The sequence below is a fragment of the Ahaetulla prasina genome, chromosome 4 (assembly GCF_028640845.1).
Source record: "Ahaetulla prasina isolate Xishuangbanna chromosome 4, ASM2864084v1, whole genome shotgun sequence".
NCBI lineage: Eukaryota > Metazoa > Chordata > Lepidosauria > Squamata > Colubridae > Ahaetulla > Ahaetulla prasina.
Genome location: NC_080542.1, coordinates 91,785,194 through 91,807,909, shown reverse-complemented (window position 1 = coordinate 91,807,909; position 22,716 = coordinate 91,785,194). Strand labels below are relative to the sequence as shown.

Here is a 22,716-nt window from a genome sequence, read left to right as displayed (position 1 = left end):
GAGGAAGGTAAGGTCACGGTCGCAGCCAGCCAGGAAAGCCGAACTGTTGCCTAGCCCAGAGTTGCCAGCCAGGGTGGGCAAGGCTGCAGCTCACACCTTGCTTGAAGTTCCCAGCCTTTGTTTAAAAATCTCCCCAAAAAGAGAGGGGCGCAAGTCCTGCCCCTGGCCCCTTTGTTGGATCCAGAAGCCTTGCCTGCTGGGTTTTCTGGGCAATGTGGCCAGGTGCGATGCCATGATCGTCCCTTTGCATCTAGTCTCCGGGAGACTGGCCAGAAACACCTGGCAGGCTCAGGATTTTTCCTCAGGAAGGAAAGGCGCACTCACTGTTCCCCTCTATGACCGGCCTTGGAAAAGCCCGCCCTTGCAATCAGACTCCCGTTCTTCCAATACTTATGTGGGGAACCCAGGCTTGCAGTAGCAGCAATGGTTTGGAGCTTGTTAAGGAGGACCACTCTTCCCCAGCCATGAGTTTTCCAGGGCTGCTTGGAGTGAAAAGCATGCAATATGCTGTTGCTAAGCTCCTCCACAGTTCCTTGCACAAGCGCTGGAAGAAAACTGGCCATTGGTCAGCTGCAGCCAGGCTTTGGGCTTGGAGAAGCAGCAGACAGTGGTCAGGGCGCACAATCTACTCCTTCAGCTTCCAAAGCCTGAACTGGCATGCTGGAAGAGAAATTCTCCGTCGTGCTGGTGAGTATATATGGACCGAGTGGGCTTTTTTGCTTCCCCCCCCCCCACGTCCCCATCCCGATCGAATGAAGACAGCTGAATAAAAGTAGAAGATGGGCCATTTCCATTGGCCCTTCTCTTTTTTTCCCCCAGCCTCCTTTTGCCAACATGCGCCAGGCAGGCTCAGCAGGCAGTCCTGATCTTTAAATGGGCTTTTGTCAGCCAAAAGATGGGGGAAAGGGGCTCGTAACGGTGCATAGGAAATCGTCTTATCTCTACAGCATCTGCCGGCCTGCACAGCCCCACCTTGTTGTGAGTGATGTTGAGTTGGCCACACCCACTCAGTTGCATTACACACACACACACACCCAAGCCATGCCCACCCAACCAGTCACTAGGCGAACCAGCTGTTAAATGAATTGCAGCCTACCACTGGCTAAGGCTCAGAAGGAACTAAGGTTTGCAACCAATGTCAAAAATAATAGAAGCAGCTTTTTTCAATATGTAAAAAGGAAGAAAACAATCAAGAAAACAATCAGTCCACTAATGGGAAAAGATGGCAAGGATAAGAAGCAATGGATGGAAATTAGTTCAAGGGGACAGCCAACCTAGAAATAAGGAGAAATTTCCTGAAAGTTAGAGCAATATATCAGTAGAGTTGTGAATGCTCCATCACAGGAGGTTTTTAAGTGAGATTGGACAACCATTTGTCTAAAATGATATAGGGCAGGGGTCCCCAGCTCTGAGCTATGGACCGGAACCAGTCTGCAGTCAATTGAAAACTGGGCCGCACAAGTGTTAAGCAAATATGTGAAGCTTCATTTGCTTCCCACTGAGTGGGAACTAGGCTGCACACACAAACCATCCCCTCCCCCCGCTGTGGCTGCCACTGCTGCTGCCAGTTTGGGAAGCCAGAACGGTTGGGGGCCGCTAGTATAAGCTCTCCTGTTTCAGCAGGGGATTGAACCAGACTCCAAGGTCCCTTCCAATTCTGTTACTAGATTCTCTGTTAAACATATAGCCACACATTTTTTTTAGAATTGAATATTAACACAAGTTATACATCTTATTCACTAACAAAACAAAGCACAAATCAATACATCCATTTTTTCCCCTTTTCTGACTATAGGTAAAGGTAAAGATTCGCCTCGCACATACATGCTAGTCATTCCCGACTCTAGGGGGCGGTGCTCATCTCCGTTTCTAAGCCAAAGAGCCAGCGCTGTCTGATGACAATTCCATGGTCATGTGGCCAGCATGACTAAATGCCAAAGGCACATGGAATGCTTTTACCTTCCCACCAAGGTGGTCCCTATTTTTCTACTTGCATTTTTACATGTTTTCAGACTGCTAGGTTGGTAGATCTGGGGCAAGTAATGGGAGCTCACTCCATTATGTGGCACTAGGGATTCGAACTGCTGAACTTCTGACCTTTCTGATCGACAACCTCATCATCTTAACCACTGAACCATAGCTTTCCCTTCTGAGCCACCACGTTTCCCCCCCCCTTTTTTTTTCCTGACCATACATTCAATATATTGCTACTCAACCCTTATCTAAATAGCATTTCTACTAATTTTTGCGTTTGGAGGCTGAACATTGCATTAAATATTTAGTGCTTTTATTCCAAGTAAACTGTAGGGAGGGGAGAGTAATAAGAAATCTTCGATTTTTCTTTATTTTTTTTAATAAATAAGCATGCTATATAAAATATAATTTGTTTATGACACTTCTTACCTTCACCTACCATAGAAACACCTACAGACATCCCCATGAATTTGCTTTTGGTCCATACATGAACATTCACACACACTTTCTTCTCTTTGCACTCGCAGTAAAAACTGGTTACTGGTGGATGATGGGACACTTGTTCAGCTACAAATCTCAGCCTATAACATTCCGATGAAGCTTGCCCCTTGAGACCACAAGAGGCAGTGTTTGCTCTCACTGGTTTTACTCTGTCCTTAGGCACATTCCAAGAGCAATGAAATGTTTCTCCAATTATTGGATTATATGGCTTCTTGGCAACAACTCCTTTTCGGCCCTCATGAAAGGCTGTCAAATAGTACTCCACAAAGGAGATGATTCTTTCCTCAGGAGTGGTTCCACATGAAATTGATAAAAATAAGTCTGGATGGGCCAAGAAGTTTGCAAACATCTCCAGTAGAGACCTCTTCTCTAAAATAAAGGCTGGAAGGACTACCTATATTGAACACAGTAAAAAGAAAGTAATCATTTCATCATAACTGCTGAGGAAAAGATCAAGCTAGCAGCAATTCTTTGCAGAATGTAAACATCAATCAATCTTTTCTCCCCTTCAGAATTCAAGAATAAAGACAAAAGAACAGCTCCTGTGTTATAACTATATCAGTCTATTTCGCTAATCCTTACTAGTCCTTCAAGTAAAAAAATTATATTATTCAAACTGCCTATTTTTTTCCTCACTACTTTCCACTTAAGTAGTGAATTAGACAACTACAGGTAGTCCTTGACTTACAACAGTTCATTTAGTTACCATTCAAAGTTACAATGGCACTGAAAAAAAAATGGACTTATGACCATTTTTCACATTTACGACCGTTGCAGCGTTATGTGATTATGGTCACATAATCAAAATTCAGATGCTTGGCAAATGGTTCATATTTATGACAGGTGCAATGTCTTGGGATCATGTGATCCCCTTTTGCAACCTTCTGACAACCAAAGTCAATGGGAATCCAGATTCACTTAACAACCATGTTAATTTAACAAATATAATGATTCACTCAACAAGAAAGAAAAGTCATAAAATGGGACAAATTCACTTAACAAAAGTCTAATTTAGCAACATAAATGTTGGGCTCAATTGTGATCATAATTCAAGAACTACCTGTAATGAATTCTTCTTAGATAAAGGAGAATATTTATGGCTCAGAGTTAAATGACAGGTCTTTGGTATTTTTTGAGCTTGGTTGTTTTTTTGCAGATGTTTCATTACCTAAACTAGATAACATCATAACTGCTGAGCACTAATGATGTTACCTAGTAATGAAACATCTGCAAAAAAACAACCAAGCTCAAAAAATACCAAAAATTAGACAACTGTTCACTGTTCCCATTTATAATTGTGCAAAGTAACAGAACAATTTGATTTAAGTTAATTAAATTCCAGAAGAACCTGCCAATTCCAGCAGGTTGGCAGGATGGATGTTTTCAAGAAATCTGTTTATTAAAGAATGGCAAACAGGTGCAGTATTTCATTACTGAGAAAAATTGACTGTAATAGGTGTATAACCTTTCCAAGTGGGTGGGGGGAGGAGATTGTTCCACGTAAGCAGCAAGTGCGCCCACTTGCACAGCTCCATATAAATAAGCAGCAGGTGCATGCACTCACACAAATGAAGCTTTCCACTCGAGCACGAGGGTCTGCCGCTTGAGCAAATGGAGGTTCCCATGTGAGCACAAGCACCTGCTGCTCACACAAGTGGAGCTAAGGGCAGTGCGCCCACAACTTCTGCAGACCGGTTCCAAACAGGCCACGGTCCAGATGTTGGGAATCCCTGGCTTAAACGATTCAGTTTGTTCAATAACAAGGAAAATATAATCTTTTTAAAATAAATAGAGTGTCAGGGTTCTGACCAATGCCCTAATTAAATCATGATCCTCGAGTCAAGCTTCAAAAGAAATCTAGTTATTTATTAAGAGCTTCATGTCAGCACATTCCAAGTGAAGCCAACTCTGACCTCACTTAATTCATGCCCCTGTTTTCCCCTCCTCCCCAAGGTGTGTCTTCAGTTACATTCCCTATTGAAGCAATTTCACAGTTTGTAGAGTCCCTCCCTCCGGCCACTGTGTGTATCCGTGGAGATGGCCTTGACATAGAGATGGCCGGATGTGTTTTTATTTTGACTGAAGTGCGATTCCCTCGCTGCAGCTGTGAGGCTTGGTTCTCCATCCCCCTGCCTATGGCAACTCGAGAGCAGGTCAGGAATGTTTTGTGAGTTGACATAGAGATTCAGCTAATTTGAAGCTACTATACTTTCAATTTTTTTAAAAAAATCAAATTATTATCAAAGAAAATATTAATAAGAGCACATAATTAATTAGCTAGGTATATTTAAATGTATTAGTGACATAATTAAAATTAATTCTCACTCTTTTGCTATCTTATTATTCATTCTGACCGAAATGTTTTCCATCCTGTCTTCAATTAGTTAATAATATTTAAATATTATTTTATTCCAGCATGTGTAAGCAAAATTACACATTTCATTTGTATCTCTACTTCAAATAGCCCTTTCCTATTAAATTCATTACATGAGATCAAGCCAACGAGCTCTTTCTTTTCATGCATTATTCAGGAAAGTGGCCTCAACACTGGTGTATTCAATTTCTTCATTGATCAAAAAAAGTTATTTGCTTGCTTTTTAATATTCCAAAGCACATTCAAGGAAACAGACCAATGTAATTAGAGCTTTTTTCAGTAACCTATTATTAATGCACAGGTTAAATATTAGAGTTGTTCTTTATCTGTTATATTCTAATATATAAGACATTTTACCAACAGTCTCAAAATTAAAACATTTTAAAATACATGAAAACTAGACAAATTAAATGTTAACATTTTCATAATGTATATAAATAGCTAATGTAGAAGAAAATTACATGAGTAGTCAATAGGCAGACTGGTTAATCAGAGCTAACAGTTGCACTTGGTTGCCATTATAGCAGCTCTTACTGATTGGAAAGATACATATGTGATCATTAGCACAGACAGAAAGGTATCCCAGTCTCAAGTTCTCTGGCATTTGCTAACTATTGAGAAAAAGGAACCTCTTTTTCGAATTTATTGAAGTTCTAATGAATGTACATTTATCTCATTGTTCCTGTTTTGGTACAAAGACAGAAGATTAGTATTCAAAGAATCCACCCCAGAGTACATTTTCACAAGCTTAGTTTCTGGCTCAAAGAATTGGGGTGTGTGGAAATTTTGATGCAAGGTAATGATTTTGATCATGTGTGAAGGATGATCACATTTATCTAACCCTGAGTTCTTGTCTTCTATAGATCAAATTTAGATTGTTTTCAAAGGTTCAAGTTAACTTTGTCCCTGGATAAATTTCTATTCTATGTATCTTGGATGTCTTCAAGCCTCTCCTTGAGAAATCATAGAGGCTTAAAAACAATGTTCTAAATTAGTGAAAATGGTTAATTTGAGTGATTTGACTTTCTAATAAAACAAACTGTTATTAGTTTAATCAACCTTCTCGTGGCTTTGACCATTCTTCCTTGACTATGAACTTAAATGTTTGGTTATACATTGCTGGTGATCCAAAGGGTTAAAATAAAATTTTAATTTTCACATGCCTAGCAAGCTGAAAAGATATAAAGTACATATGGAACACATACACTGTATTAAGTGTATAGATTAACAATGAGGGAATTATCAAAAGCTACAAGGTTTGAAGTTTATTCTATACAAAAACAGTTTTCTTCACTTCCCACAAACATGTGTTTCATTACCTTGTTTTTTTTAAAAATTGCATTATAACGGGACTGAATGTAAAAGCTTTCTGTCCCTGAAAAATACATTACCTGTTTAAAAAGTTAGGGTTTTGTATATATGCAATTGAAGCAAAAAGTGGGAAAGCAGTAAATATCATGATAGCAAGTATCACAGATACGGAGTAAAGTCACAAAAAAGGTTGAAATAAACACATACCCTAGTTAGATCCATCCCAAGTTTCAGTTGTGAGATAATATGAAGGATTACACTACGCTGATCATCCAAGTCTACTAAATCGTCCTCTTCACTGTCTTCAGTGTCTGTCACCTCATCTTCAACCAGAATCACTTCACGAGTTGTATGCTAAAAATATAGAATATAGTTAGTATTCTGGAAATAAATAGAACACTGTGGCATATATTCAAATAAGCTTATTGTGGCATACTTTAAAAACACTATGATTACTTCTAAAAAGTCATGCAAAACTAACTGATTAGCCCAGATCTGATGCTTTCTATATGTATGGAATGGGACTACAATATGTTGATCAAAAATCTTAGAAACTGTGATTCCAACATATTTTTAGAGCACTAAAAAGCTTTCTCAGGAAAGCTTAATTAATAATGTCAAAGAATATTAATAGGTTCTACACTATAGGGTCATACCAGTAAATATATTCTTCTCCTTCTAAACTATCTGGAAACTATGGAAACTAACTATGAAATGACTATATAAAGAACCAAATACCCCCCAAAAATAAAAAATGAGTGTGTTAAATTTTCTTTAACAAGAAACCCTTTCAGTTGTGTTAAAAATAGATCAATACCAGGCATAAGATTGTAATGCACTTTTTTGTCTTATGTTGAAAATAATGGCAAATGTATATCTATTCATTTTTCATAAGTACAAGCTAGTGTTTCAGATACAATGCTATGTTAATTACTTTAAGAAGTCAAACATAAAATTTATCATCAAGAAGCAATAAATGTTATTTAAAAGTAAGCCTAATTTTATAAATTTGAAATTTCCATTCCAGGATCAGAATCATTATTCAGAAGTATTCAAGCCATCAATTATTTGATTGTCCAGCTTGGTCTTGGGTAGGTTGACAGAATAAGCACATTCCTAAAAATACTACAATCAATCTAGTACATGGGATATTTTGATGCTCTTACGTTTGTTAAAAATGCAATGGTTCCATTATAGTAGATGCGGCATTCAGCCGGTTCGCACCGGTTAGTGCGAACTGTTAGCGGAAATTTGGCAAAGGTTACTGAACTCATAGCAATGGCCGGCTGGCCATGCCCCTGAACCATTTCCCTGGTTGCCACTCACTCACCCTGCCCATCGTGTTCCCCTCTGCTATGTTCTTCGCGCACGCACACCCATTGCAAGTTCAATGCAGTGAACTTGCAAGGCAAGGCAGTGACGGCAGCAGCTTTCTCCATGACCTACAGTAATTTTCAGAGGCTTCTTTGCTAGCCGCTTTCCAGCAGTGGTGGCTAGCTGGGGGCCGCCGAAAACTCTGATCAGCTTGCCTTCTGGACTCTGGACCAGCTGCCACGGAAGGTAAGCAGCCCGAACAAAGAAGCGCTGGTGGGGGAGGAAGTGGGGCTAGGGCTGGGCCTGTTAAAGGAGGGAAAACCGGGCAACTGGCAAAGGGAGGGAAGGGTAGATAAGTGGAAATTCCAAAAATGTTCATACCTTTTTCTGTGGGCATAGCTAGGTGGGGGTCATGTGACTGAGTGGGTGTGGGTGATATCAAGTTGGCCATGCCCACTCAATCACATGCCTCCCACCTAGCAATGCCCACTGAACTGGTAGCAAAATTTTTGAAACCCACGACTACATTGTAGCAACTTTTCTTGAAACTGAACAAATACACAATTTGAAGGAGATTTACTATCTACATTTTACCAGACAATCAGGCACCATTATAAATCTGAAGCAATTATAATAAATGCAAGTCACTTCCATAAATCACTGTGTAAAAATAAGCTACCACTGAAAAATAATAGGACTCTAAATGCTACAGGAACTCCACATATTCATTTCAAATGAATGAGTTGCTTGACAGTGAAATGGGCAGCATATAAATTTAATAAACAAACAAAAAACAACCAAATGAATAAATAAATAAAATTATTACAGTGTTTCTCAAACTTGGCAACTTTCAGAAGCATTGATTTCAACTCCCAGAATTCCCGGCCACCATGGGGAATCGGCATGGCTGGTTAGAGGATTCTGGGAATTAAAGTCCACACTTCCAAAAGCTCCCAAGGTTAAGAACAGTGTGTTTATAGCTCACCTGTAAAGTAATTACAAAAATGAAGTAATTACAAAAATGTAAGATTAATTACAAAAAAGTCTATATTAAATATAATTACATAATTGCAATTGTTATGGAAAAGATACATGCCAATAAGATAATATACTCTTGCATATCAGTATTGCTTTAAGCAGATAATCTATTTCACTTTTCATGGTACCAGAAAATGAATCTTTTAACACCTAACTCAATACACAACAAAAAAGCTACCCATTATAATTCTTTATTAGACAAATCTAATTTATCAAACATAAACATTACATTCATTTTAATATAAAAAAGAAAGGGAAATCAGGTGAGCTAGGAGAGTCTATAATGTATTATCAGGAATGGCTTCAAAACCTACAAACATTATTACTATTGCTGGCTTACTTATCATCCATCTCAAGTTCAGTAAACATACAAACATAACTGCTGTTTTCTGCTACATTGCTAGCTTCTCTCTAGCAGGCAGGGTGGTGCTAGAGATTAGCAGTACTCAAAAAAGTCACAATCCCACTTTCCTGCTCCAATTTTACTCCTAACCTCTGTATAATTTCCAGTGAATGAGGAAAAGTTCACTGTTAATTTAGCATGCATCTGCTGCTGCTAGCCAACGTACTAATGTACATAATGTACAATGTATCTGCTAGCCAATGTACTAATACATTGTCTTACAGTCATAACCGAGTCCAAAATGCATGTTGTTAAGTGAAACATTTCTTGTGAGTTTGCCCCATTTTATGACCTTTCTTCCTACGTTAAATGAATCACTGCAGCTGATAAGTTGGGATCCAGCAATGATCATAAATAAGAACCAGTTACCAAGCAACTGAATTTTGATAACATGATCAGGGGGATGCTGCAAAGGTCATAATTATGAAAAAAGGTCATAAGTCACTTTTTTCAATGTTGTTGTAACTTTGAACAGTCACTAAACAAACTGTTGTATGTCAAGGACTAGTTGTAGCCGAATTCCTTGCAATTTACGAAGTATTGTTAAAGTTATTGGTCCCTTTGCTCTTTTCCAAGAAATAGATTGAGTTATCATTTTGAATAATATCTAAATCAGTATTTGACAGGAAAAAGATTTTAAAACTATGTTAAAACTTTTCCAATGTAGAAAAAATTAATGATGAGCCAAAAATTTTAAGTGCCTTATAGAAATTCTTCTTCCTCTCTCCACAAGTTTGCCACTTTACCAAAATAATTCAGAATCAATATAAATCTATGCAATTAGGCACATCACCCTCAACACTGTAAAACTATTTACCAAGTCTGCACTACTATTAATCTTCTCATCTTTCCTATCACCCAACTCCTCCCATTTATGACTGTATGACTGTAACCTTGTTGCTTGTATCCTTACAATTTCTATTGACTGTTTCCTAATATGATTTGATTGCTTATTTGTACCCCATGACTATCATTAAGTGTTGTGCCTTATGATTCTTGATGAATGTATCTTTTCTTTTATGTACATTGAGAGCATATGCACCAAAGACAAATTCCTTGTGTGTCCAATCCCACTTAGCCAATAAAGAATTCTATTCTATTCTATCATCAAAAAGCTATGTTTCAAAAAAAAAAATTCTAGCAATGGAAGGTCAAAGGGCAAATATTACATTTTATTAGAACAAGCAATATATATATAGAGAGAGACTACTTTTTCACAAAGAATTCCTACTAGAAGGATAAATAGGAAATATCTGAAGCTATGGAATGGAGACATATAAAGTTCTCTAAAAGTTTTGAATAAAAAAGGGCAACTAAAGAAACTGAAGCATTAAGAGGCTATCCAAAGAAAATACAAAGTAAAAAACTGACTGTGGTCAAAACTAGAGCTATCTTCTATTGATAAATGCTTGAACACATATTAGATATTGATTTTGACACTGGGAGTGAGATCCAATTCTTGGGCAGAATTTCATGTCCTAAAATAAACTGGAAAAAAACAAACTGTAAAGGTACAGTGTGGAACAAAGATAATCTTAAAGAAAGGATGCAGGAACACCTGAATAAAGAGCAATTCGATCTGTGGGAAAGAAGACAGGATGAGAAAGAAACTTAAGATCACGCTGCCTTGATTCTGTTTGCTATAATAGGGAACACAAGGATATTCTGTTAAACTTTCAAGATTCTATTACTATACTCTATAATAATAATGTCTGTTCAATGTTAGGCTGGCAGGAGATTGGTAAGGATAAAGGTAAGGGTAAGGGTAAGGGAAGGGAAGTTCTATTTAATTCACTGAACTTCCCATTATCATAGTAATTTTAGTTGCAAGCTATAAATGTCAAAATTAAATTATATAATGTGATTTCTATCAACAGATATGTAGTATATTTAATATAATTTAGCTCTACTTTCAATTTAATTGATTACTATATCATTTTCACAAAACACACTTTTCCCGAGAACTTTTTAATTACTGTGCAGATGTTATATCTGATTGGTTCAAATAGCAATAAATTGAGAACAATACCATTCTGCCAAGTTATTTATTTATCTCAAATAAATATGTTGCCCATAAAGGATTTTACCAAAGGTAAAATTCAACTGGTTCACACTGGTTCGGGAAACCGGTTACTTTTTGCCCAGTTTGGAGAACTGGCTAATCACCACCTCTAGCTGGCCCCACCTCCCCTCCCAGGAGTCCCCCCCCCCCGTGCCCTGTTTTGGCTGCCGAGGTGGTGCAGGAGGCCTTCCAGGCCAAAAATAGGGAATGGGGATTTTGCATTATCATTACTGTGGGGTTAATTGGGAATGGGGATTTTGCATTATCATTGCTCATAAGAAAGTAGGAACTAGTAAAAGAGGAATGGAATGCCCTATCTGCAGATGAGCATTTTTCAGTCTTGGCAAGTTTAAGATGGGCAAACTTCATGCTGCCTGGGGAATTCTGGGAATTGAAGTCCATGCACCTTAAAGTTACCAAAGTTGACAAGCATGTGTCTACACTAGAGCTTAAGATTTTCCATTCCTGTTTTATTTAAGAGTTTGGTACAATTAAATAAATCAGTTGTGGTTTCGTTAACAAATAGTGATTAAAGCGATATGAAACATTACTGGACTTTCTGTGAGAAGCTGAAATTAAAAGTTGATCTGGGCTTTGATGATTAAGGGACTATGGAAATAATGTAGACAAATGTTAATCTTAAAGTAAGAATTTGATATATTTTTTTACTTATATCTGTACCAAAGAACTATAACTGATTCTTTTTCAGTTTTCTTTTCTTTTTCTTTCTTTCGTACACTTTCACTTTTTTTTGCTGAGTCTTTTCTTTTTTCAAATCTGTTTTTTGTTTGTTTATCCCTTAAGCTTCGTTTTGTTTTGTTTTGATGTATGAAGGATCAAATACTCGGCATTTATAATTCTACATTCCTTATTTACAAAAATCATATCAAAATTTAGAATGAAATCCCCTGAGAGCCATCTCATATAAGGCAGGCTCTGAGTCCCTCTATCCAAAAAGTGTTTATCAATAGAAGAGAATATTTGAACTGTGGGTTGAACTGTGGGTTCATTCATGCTCTCTGAGCTTGATTGTTTTCTTGCAAATGTTTCATTACCAAACTAGGTAACATCATCAGTATTAGAAGGGAGTGGAGTTTGCTCTTATTTTCATATACTGTTGTTTGCCCTGTCAATGTTGATCAGTTGCTTCACAAAAAGTGTTTTGATTGCTGCCAGGTCTCTACAGTCTCAGGCAGAGAAGAGCTATTCTGCATCCCTCTCTCAAATATTATTTAAAATTCAAAGTTTCTCAGCATTCCTTTAGGAACCTCCAACATTCAAACTGTGGTTATTCATCCTAAAATAAATCCCTTTTACCTGGAGCTTCGAAATTTGCTGTTTGCTGGATAGGTGTGTAGCTAAAAGTCAGTCTACATTTTGTGTACATATGACCGTGGGTTTATTTCTTCATAACCAAACAAAAGTATATTTTCTGTGCAGTTCACACCCCTGCTCGCTGGATCTGGATGTCACAAAGCAAATCCCACATTTTGTAATTAACCCCCGTGCCCCGTTTGGCTGGCAGAGTGCTTCAGGAGGCTGAGTGCTGCCACACACCCTGGCCACGCCCATCCAGCCACACCCACCCAGCAGGTCATTAGGGCAGAGAATCTATTGTTAAATTATTTGAATCCTACCACTGATTTCATCCCTCAAACAATAGCAGAAAGATAAACCACAATAAGAAAGCCTTTTATATCTGTTAACAATAAACGTACCATACTATTTAATCTTCTCAGATACAAACTATTGATATGTTTATTATTTATTTAATTTGCTATAAAGAAATGTTTGTTTTTATATCAACTACAAAGCAAAACAAAATACTGATTTACACAATTCTCTGCTTAAAAATGTATGCAATTTAGCAGTGAGGGTTCTTTGACATTTTAATTTACTTAATTTAAGGGTTTTTAACAGTATCCTTTTTATTACAGAGATCAAAATAAAATCAGACTGCTTAGATATAAATGATGAGTATATTTAAAGGAGTCTTTCTCTTTTCGTTATTTTACTCCAAATATTAGAAGGCAGAACAATGTAGTCATACCTAAGAACAACACAGCTGTACTACTCACCTGAGCAGAATATGGAGATGCCCCTGGGAGAGAACCTGAATGGCAAGAGGCCATATAAAACTCTAGCACCATGAGGAAGAAGACTGTGCTAGAATGTTTTGGCCTGATGTACTAGGATTATCCCACATTATTTTTGATTCCTTGGAAAATTGATTGCACTCTAACGATAGAAAGCAATGCCTGCAATCCTGATCATGAAGATTAAAGCAGAAAGAAATTAAGAGATTGGATAATTAACATAATACTATCACTGAAAGTTACAAATGTTTCAGTAAACTGACAAAGCAGAAGAAAACAGGTGAAAAAAAGGACATCAGAATAATTAACACAGAAATTAAAGCTACAGATTTGATACAAAGCTAAATGATTTAGCAGTGATATAAGAAGGAGTGGTGAAATAAAGGAGAAAGGGATGAGAAATTATAGGGAGAAGAATGGGGAATTTAATTATAAATGCTAGAATAAAAAGCAGAGCAAGACAAAAAGTTGAGCTAAGATGTGAAAAGAGATAAGAGACAATAATGGTCACACTGAAGAGCTGGCCTGTTTAAAAACAAAAACAGGATACTTTTATGGACAGGTTACATTTATGCTGTCATAATCATCTACAATGATGTATGTAAGCCATAAGTCATTAGTATTTCTTGTTCAGGATTGGATCTGTTGTTAGGATTTAAATTATGGCCAGTAATATCAAAGTTCATTCTTATAATAATATTGAAAGGATTAGAGCAGTGATGGTGAACTTTTTAGGGATTGAGTGCCCAAACTGCCACCCAAAACCCATTTATTTATCACAAAGTGCCAACATAGAATAGAACAGAAATCTTTATTGGTCAAGTGTGATTGGAAACAGAAGGAATTTGTCTTTGATGCACATGCTCTAAGTGTACATAAAGAAAAAATAAAATATATTCATCAAGAATCATAAGATAAAACACTTAGTGATAGACATAGGATACTAATAAGCAATCAAATCATACCAGGAAACAATAAAAACAATATAAGTTGTAAAGATACAAGCAACACAGATATAGCCATAAGTGGGAAGAGATAAGGATGAGTAAGAATAGAATAGAATAGAATAGAATAGAATAGAATAGAATAGAATAGAATAGAATAGAATAGAATAGAATAGAATAGAATTGATTGGCCAAGTGAGATTGGACACACAAGGAATTTGTTTTGGTGCATATGCTCTCAGTGTACATAAGAGAAAAAGAAAAAAAAACCTTCATCAAAGGTACAACATTTACAACACAAATGATAGTCATAGGTTGCAATTTAACCCTTAATGACAGCAACAAAAAGTTACAGTTATACAGTCATAAGTGGAAAGAGATTGGTGATGAGAACGATGAGAAGATTAATAGTAGTGTCGATTTAGTAAATAGTTTGACAGTGTTGAGGGAATTATTTGTTCAGCAGAGTGATGGCCTTCGGGAAAAAACTGTTCTTGTGTCTAGTTTTCTGGTGTGCAATGCTCTATAGCATTGTTTTGATGGTAGGAGTTGAAACAGTTTATGTCCAGGATGTGAGGGATCTGTAAATATTTTCACGGCCACAACAGTGTTGTGGGAATTAGTTGTTTAGCAGAGTGATGGCATTCGGGGGAAAACTGTTCTTGTGTCTTGTTCCGGTGTGCAATGCCCTATAGTGTCATTTTGAGGGTAGAAATTGAAACAATTTATGTCCAGGATGTGAGTGGTCTGTAGATTTTTTTCCACAGGCCTCTTTTTGACTCGTGCAGTATACAGGTCCTCAATGGAAGGCACGTTGGTAGCAATTGTTCTTTCTGCAGTTCTAATTATCCATTCTTCAAGTCCGTGTCTGTTTTGTTTGGTTGCAGAGCCAAGCCAGACAATTATAGAGATGCAGATGACAGACTCAGTAATTCCTCTGTAGAACTGAATCAGGAGCTCCATGGGCAGTTTGAGCTTTCTGAGTTGGCACAGAAAGAACATTCTTTGTTGTGCTTTTTTGATGATATTTTTGATGTTAGCTGTCCATTTTAGATCTTATGATATGGTAGAACCTAGAAACTTGAAGGACTCTACTGTTGATACTGTGTTGTAAGAGGTGGTAATATAGCAGGGTTTCTCCTAAAATCTACCACCATTTCTACAGTTTTGAATGTAATTAGTTCAAGATTGTTCTGGTTGCACCACAAGGCTAGTTGTTCAATGTCTGTATGCAGATTTCAGTACTTTAACAGAAGGATCTTTTGAGATGCAGTCATTGGTATATAGAGAGAAGAGAAGTGGAGAGAGCACATAGCCTTGGGGGGGGCTCCTGTGTTAATTGTACAGGTATCAGATGTGATTTTGCCTAGCTTCACCAGCTGCTTCCTGTCTTTCAGGAAGCTTATGATCCATTTACAATTGTGGTCAGGTACATCTAGCTGATTTAGTTTAGTTAGAAGAATATCTGGAATGACAGTTATTGAATGCTGAGCTGAAGTCTAAAAAGACGACCCTTTGGAAATTCAAGATGTTGTAGGATGTAGTGCAGAGTCATATTGACAGCATCTGTTGATCTATTTGCTCAATAGGCAAATTGTAAGGGGTTTAACAGCAGATCCTTGATGGTTTTCAGGTAGGACAGCACTAGCCTTTCAAAGTTTTTCATAGCAACAGATGTCAGAGCAAACTGGTCTTAAGTTGTTCAGTTCCTTGATGGAGGGTTTCTTCAGCATTGGGATGATGGTAGAGCAAGAAGCAAGAAGGAACATAGTACATCTCTAGATATTTATTAAAGATGCAGGTGAAGATGGTCCATTTGGTCAGCACAAGCTTTAAAGCAATAAGTAGTTATCTTGTCTGGGCCTGATGGTTTTCCTGGCTTTTGTCTGTGAAATAGACCTTGCACCTCATTCTCTGTAATCATCAGAGGTGGTGGGCCCAATGGGATAGGGTAGGTTGTAGGAGGCTTGGCTGATATTGGTGTGTCTGAGATGGGCACTGTGGAGAGGGGTGGCAGTACTTTTTTCTCAAACCTACAGCAAAACACATTCAGGTTATCTGCCAGTTGTTGATTTATTTCAGCATGGGATGGAGGTTTGCTGTAACCAGTGATATTTTTAAGAGTTTTCCACGTTTGCTGATTCATTTGTTGAGAACTGATTCCTTATCTGTTCAGAGTAGCTTCTTTTTGCTGCTCTGATCTCTCTTGTTAATACATTTCTGGCCTAATTGTACAGCATTCTATCGCCTTTTCTGTAGCTTCCTCTTTGGTACCACATAGCTGCTTAAGTTTAGTTGTGAACCAAGGTTCATTGTTACTATATATTCTGAGGTTTCTGGTCGGCACACAAAAACTGACGTATGATGTTACGTATCTGTGAGTTCATCCAAGTCTGCAGAAGTATTTTCGAACACATTCCAATCAGTGCAGTCAAGAAAACCCTGTAGCTTTAGCTTTGCCACCTCAGTCCAAGCCTTTACTGATTTAATTGTTGCTTTCATGGTTTTAAGTCTTTGTCTGTAAGCAGGTGCAAGGTGAATCATATAATGATCAGTGACCCACAGCTGCTCATGGTAAAGATCGATAAGCACCTTTTAATGTTGTATAGCAGTGGTCGAAAGTATTCTTGCCTCTAGTAAGAAAATGGACATGCTGAAAATATTTTGGTGGCTTTTTCCTTAAACAGCCTTTTAGCTACTGTTGTCTCACCTTGCTTCCTCCTCCCCTTAAAATGAGGCTAGGGAAGAAAGCCGGGAGGGGGGAATCTAAGGGGGAGGGAAGAAGAGACCAGGCAGATCCCTCTCTGAATAGCCTCCTGCCCATATTTCAACTGATTTCCTCTCTGATCGTTCAACAAACAGACCCTGGACCGCCCGGCCTTTATTTTCTCCATTTATTGGGGGAAATTGGATTTTTATTGGGTCTTCTGCCACCCCACGCCAAAAGGAAAGCCAGCCAGGCTTCTCCTCCTAGAAGCCCGCCTATCCTTCCCCCTGCTCCCTGCTCCCTGCTCCCTTCCCCCTACCCCCCATTCAATTCCACTTTGGGATAGAGGTACGCATGCTGGAAACATGAGATATGGGAACACGCCTTCTGACTCTCCGGCACTTGGCCTGCAATTCCCCATACTCCTCCAGCCCCGGCTTGCTGAAGAGGATGGGGAGCAGCCCACACTCCTCCAGCCCCGTCCACGGCCCCAGCCATCTTCCTCAAAGTCACAGCGTATTTCAAAGCAGCAGCACCCGTTGGAGGGGTCAAACAATGTCACGCTGCCAGAGCCAAACCAGACCGCTCCACCATCTGACTCCCCAGTGGGGCGCTTCTGTTGGGCCAGCCGACACCCCCCCCTGCTGGGTTTTTGTGCTTGGCTGGGGAAGGGGAGTGCTTCCCCATACCACCCCGTTCTTTCTCTTGGCCCAGACAAGACAGGAGGAAGGGCAGGCTTGGGGGATGGCCCCCATCCCACAAGATCTGCCTCCGCCATTCTCTCCCAGCCCTATTTGCTGGCAGCAACAGCAAATGTATCCCAACAACGGCGGAATGCTGTTGCCGCACAAAAGCAGGTGAAGGGGCGCTTCACTCCCGCACTAAGGTTCCACCCATCACCACCGCCATGACAGGGCAACAGCTCTTTCATCCTCTGCCACAACAGGGTGAAAGAGCATCATGGGTCACATTGTGGCTCCACATCATAATGGGCTTTAGGAGGACGGGACCCCTCCTCCCCCATTGTGAAGTGCATGAGTGAAAAAGTTCACTCAATCAATGCCAACTTCACAAGATCTTTTTCTTTCATGAGAAGCTGGAATTGCTTGAGTAAAACACAATGGAGAAATGCGATTGGAGTTGGCTGGGGTGACTGTGTGCGTGCCCACAGAGGAGACTCTGTGTGCCACATCTGGCACACATGCCATAGGTTCACCATCATGGGATAAGAGCATGTACAGAGTGTACTTAATTCAACTTTTGATACTCCTTTCTGCTGAGAGAAGCTCCATTGTAACCTAATGCACTATCTGCATAGATAAAGCCTCCAGGCTGCCAAGTAGCCTAGCAAAGTAACTTGTGAAATACAAAATGTGAATTCTGCCTGTTGTAACTAATGTGAGATAGCACCCCCTAACAAACTCTGGACTATATGGCAGAAAATGTATTCCTTTCCCCTTTCTGAGGTCCATTGTTTTCAGAGCACTGAGAAAATCATAATGTTTGCATGAACTAATGAATATGAAATTATGTTTCTAACACTATGACGATCTGTGCAAGCTGTGTAAACTATAAGAAGTTGAGAAAAAGTTTTTGAGCATGGCTTTTGCTTTCTCTCTCTCTTTTTTTTTTTGTTTACATTTATATCCCGCCCTTCTCCGAAGACTCAGGGCGGCTTACAGTGTGTAAGGCAATAGTCTCATTCTATTTGTATATTTACAAAGTCAACTTATTGCCCCCCCAACAATCTGGGTCCTCATTTTACCTACCTTATAAAGGATGGAAGGCTGAGTCAACCTTGGACCTGGTGGGACTAGAACCTGCAGTAATTGCAGGCAGCTGTGTTTTAATAACAGGCTTCTTACAGCCTGAGCCACACCGCGGCCCTATTTTAGTTAAGGATGTTTAGTTAAGGTGGAAGACCCCAGTTTTGCTTTGGCCATAAATAAAACTGATTATCAGTTGCCTCGTGTTCAGAGTTTCATTGGATTTATCAGATTTGAGCTGCACCCAAAAACCTAACAGTATTATATTATATGGTGTAGCAGCATAACATATTATTTTTAAAATCATTTTTTAAATATATACACACAAACAAGAGAAGGTTGAACTTAAAAAGTAGTTTTTTTCAGGATGAATACTTGAACTGCTATGGAGAATAGAGGAACCATAACATATTTCAAAATTATTGGTGTGATAATGGGTAATAGAAATGTATATATATCATTGCAAATGTGATCCAGTCACAAACAAAATTAGGACATAAACAGTAATCACAGCTATAATTACAAAAATAAATAATACACAAGAAAAATAGCACTGTACAAACTGTAAAATCTTAATAGCATGATATCCCTGCTGTCTAAATTTTCTAATAAAATTTATAAAATGGTTCTATGATCCAAACTTTGCTAATTATCATTTTCAATTACTACTCATAAATGCTTCCACCAATTAGACTTTTGAATTAAACTATAGTTTAAGTATACGTATAGTTTCAAAAAGATAAAAAGGCATCTATGCAAGTATTTCATAATGCAGAATGAAACTAATGCATTAACAAAAAGGGTAAAACAGAACTGGATGAAGAAACAGGATTTGTCTAGTGATTTTTCTAAAAAAGGAAAATATGCCTACAATTTGAAATTTTCTTTTTTACAAACTCTTATTTTCAATGTAAAAAGTAGAAGAGAACCATCAACACAATTTAGCATCCTAAAACCAAAAACTGTCTACTATTGACCTCACCCCATTCCTAAGAGGGCGTGCATTAGAGCACAAAAGTGCCTACCGTTCCTGTCCTATTGTTCCCTTCACTATATAAAATTAATATATAATCTTTTTGGGGAAGACAATTGGAAATTGGCCGATTAAAAATAATATAAGACGTAATGAAGTGATTAAAGATGAAAATATAGAAACTATTATAGATTGGTTAAAAGTTTTAGAAAATGAAAGGAGGAACAAAGAAATTATTGAAAAATTAGGGTTAAGCTGGTTTGAAAAAATACAGATAGAAAAATGGACAAAAAAATTAAGGGAAAACTATTCGATAAATAGATGTGAAACTGAATTTGAACATTTAGTATCTCGGATTATGAAAGATGAAATTGGGCTAAAGGGACTCGTTAGCAGGGTTTATAAGATTATAAACTCTGATGAAAAACTACAAAGAGTGATGAGGATAAATTGGGAAAAAGATCTTAATATTGAAATACCAGAGTCAGATTGGAATGTGAATTGGAATAGTAGAATTATGAGGACTTTATCTATAAGGATTAAAGAGCATAATTACAAAGTTGTTTGGAAATGGTATTTGACTCCAGTAAGATTGTCACAAATGGATAAAAAAATTAGTAAAAAATGTTGGAGATGTGATATGGAATTGGGGACTTATGAACATATGTGGTATAAATGTGATAAGGTTAAAAAGTTTTGGCAACAATTGGAGAAAATGATATTTGAAATGATGGGGAAAGTAATAATATTGAGAGTGGAAACTATATTATTGTTGGTAATTAAGGAAATAGAATTAACAAAATATGAAAAAGAATTGATTATATTTATGATTATAATAGGTAGAATTATAATAGCTAGATATTGGAAACTAGATGTGATTTTTAGAATAGAAGAGTGGAATTCTGAAATGTGGAAATTAGCTTTAAATGATAAAACGACATGTGATATTAAAATTAGAAGTGGTGTGTATAAAGAAGATATTTTCTGGAAGATTTGGAAACCATTCGTGGACTATGCGCTTGGAAAATTGGACATCTCGGTACCTGTACCTCGAGAACGTGGATTTTGGCAATCATGAGGACATATCCGAAGACCCAAATCTTCCTTTTTTATGTATAGCACAAGGGTGGAATAATGTATTTTTTTTTCTGTTTGTAATGTTAGAAAAATATATAAAAATAATAATAAAAAAAATAAAAAAAAATAAAATTAATATAGTTGATGCATATATATTTTTACATTACATTACATGCATATATATTTTATGTAAAACATCGGGTTTTACATAAAACCCGAACAACCAAAGACCTATATATATTCTTCGAAATATGTTGTTTTATTTATGACAGTGTTTGTGTATACTGTTGTGACAAAAAGAAATTTTAAAAAAGCATTTTCTTTTGCAAACATTGTCTCATTTCAACTGCACATATACTTGAGTTTACAGTTATTTATTCAATGCTTGCTAAAGTTACTAATTAATGAAATATCTGCATCAGTGCTTCACATCATTATCAATTTTAAAATGTTGAAACTTCAATTCCAATATTCCCCAACAGTATAAGAAATTCTGGTGGTTGAAGTCTAGACATTTTAAGGTTGTCAAGGTTGAGAAAACTGACCTACATGGTTCAGTAGAGTTCGATAAGCACCTTTTAATGTTGTATAGCAGTGATCGAAAGTATTCTTCCGCTAGTAAGAAAATGGACATGCTGAAAATATTTTGGTGGCTTTTTCCTTAAACAGCCTTTTAGCTACTGTTGTCTCACCTTGCTTCCTCCTCCCCTTAAAATGAGGCTAGGGAAGAAAGCCGGGAGGGGGGAATCTAAGGGGGAGGGAAGAAGAGACCAGGCAGATCCCTCTCTGAATAGCCTTCTGCCCATATTTCAACTAATTTCCTCTGTGATCGTTCAACAAACAGACCCTGGACCGCCCGGCCTTTATTTTCTCCATTTATTGGGGGAAATTGGATTTTTATTGGGTCGTCTGCCACCCCACGCCAAAAGGAAAGCCAGCCAGGCTTCTCCTCCTAGAAGCCCGCCTATCCTTCCCCCTGCTCCCTGCTCCCTTCCCCCTACCCCCCATTCAATTCCACTTTGGGATAGAGGTACGCATGCTGGAAACATGAGATATGGGAACATGCCTTCTGACTCTCCGGCACTTGGCCTGCAATTCCCCATACTCCTCCAGCCCCGGCTTGCTGAAGAGGATGGGGAGCAGCCCACACTCCTCCAGCCCCGTCCACGGCCCCAGCCATCTTCCTCAAAGTCACAGCGTATTTCAAAGCAGCAGCACCCGTTGGAGGGGTCGAACAATGTCACGCTGCCAGAGCCAAACCAGACCGCTCCACCATCTGACTCCCCAGTGGGGCGCTTCTGTTGGGCCAGCCGACACCCCCCCTGCTGGGTTTTTGTGCTTGGCTGGGGAAGGGGAGTGCTTCCCCATACCACCCCGTTCTTTCTCTTGGGCCAGACAAGACAGGAGGAAGGGCAGGCTTGGGGGATGGCCCCCATCCCACAAGATCTGCCTCCGCCATTCTCTCCCAGCCCTATTTGCTGGCAGCAACAGCAAATGTATCCCGACAACGGCGGAATGCTGTTGCCGCACAAAAGCAGGTGAAGGGGCGCTTCACTCCCGCACTAAGGTTCCACCCATCACCACCGCCATGACAGGGCAACAGCTCTTTCATCCTCTGCCACAACAGGGTGAAAGAGCATCATGGGTCACATTGTGGCTCCACATCATAATGGGCTTTAGGAGGACGGCACCCCTCCTCTCCCATTGTGAAGTGCATGAGTGAAAAAGTTCACTCAATCAATGCCAACTTCACAAGATCTTTTTCTTTCATGAGAAGCTGGAATTGCTTGAGTAAAACACAATGGAGAAATGCGATTGGAGTTGGCTGGGGTGACTGTGTGCGTGCCCACAGAGGAGACTCTGTGTGCCACATCTGGCACACATGCCATAGGTTCACCATCATGGGATAAGAGCATGTACAGAGTGTACTTAATTCAACTTTTGATACTCCTTTCTGCTGAGAGAAGCTCCATTGTAACCTAATGCACTATCTGCATAGATAAAGCCTCCAGGCTGCCAAGTAGCCTAGCAAAGTAACTTGTGAAATACAAAATGTGAATTCTGCCTGTTGTAACTAATGTGAGATAGCACCCCCTAACAAACTCTGGACTATATGGCAGAAAATGTATTCCTTTCCCCTTTCTGAGGTCCATTGTTTTCAGAGCACTGAGAAAAT

General features: G+C 38.6%; 1 protein-coding gene across 6 annotated transcripts in view; it reads right to left on the bottom strand.

The window, feature by feature from the left end:
* The window catches only part of OSBPL10 (oxysterol binding protein like 10), a 137,103-nt gene that overhangs the window by 16,904 nt on the left and 97,483 nt on the right, over nt 1-22,716 (bottom strand). For 4 of the 6 annotated variants that reach the window (XM_058183615.1, XM_058183614.1, XM_058183618.1 and 1 more), the window contains 2 exons: nt 6,368-6,514; nt 2,404-2,869 (listed from right to left, as the gene is read on the bottom strand). In XM_058183615.1, the coding sequence (XP_058039598.1) occupies nt 2,404-2,869; nt 6,368-6,514 (613 nt within the window). The remainder of the gene's footprint in view (nt 1-2,403; nt 2,870-6,367; nt 6,515-22,716) is intronic. The other 2 variants (XM_058183617.1, XM_058183616.1) reach the window with 1 other exon arrangement.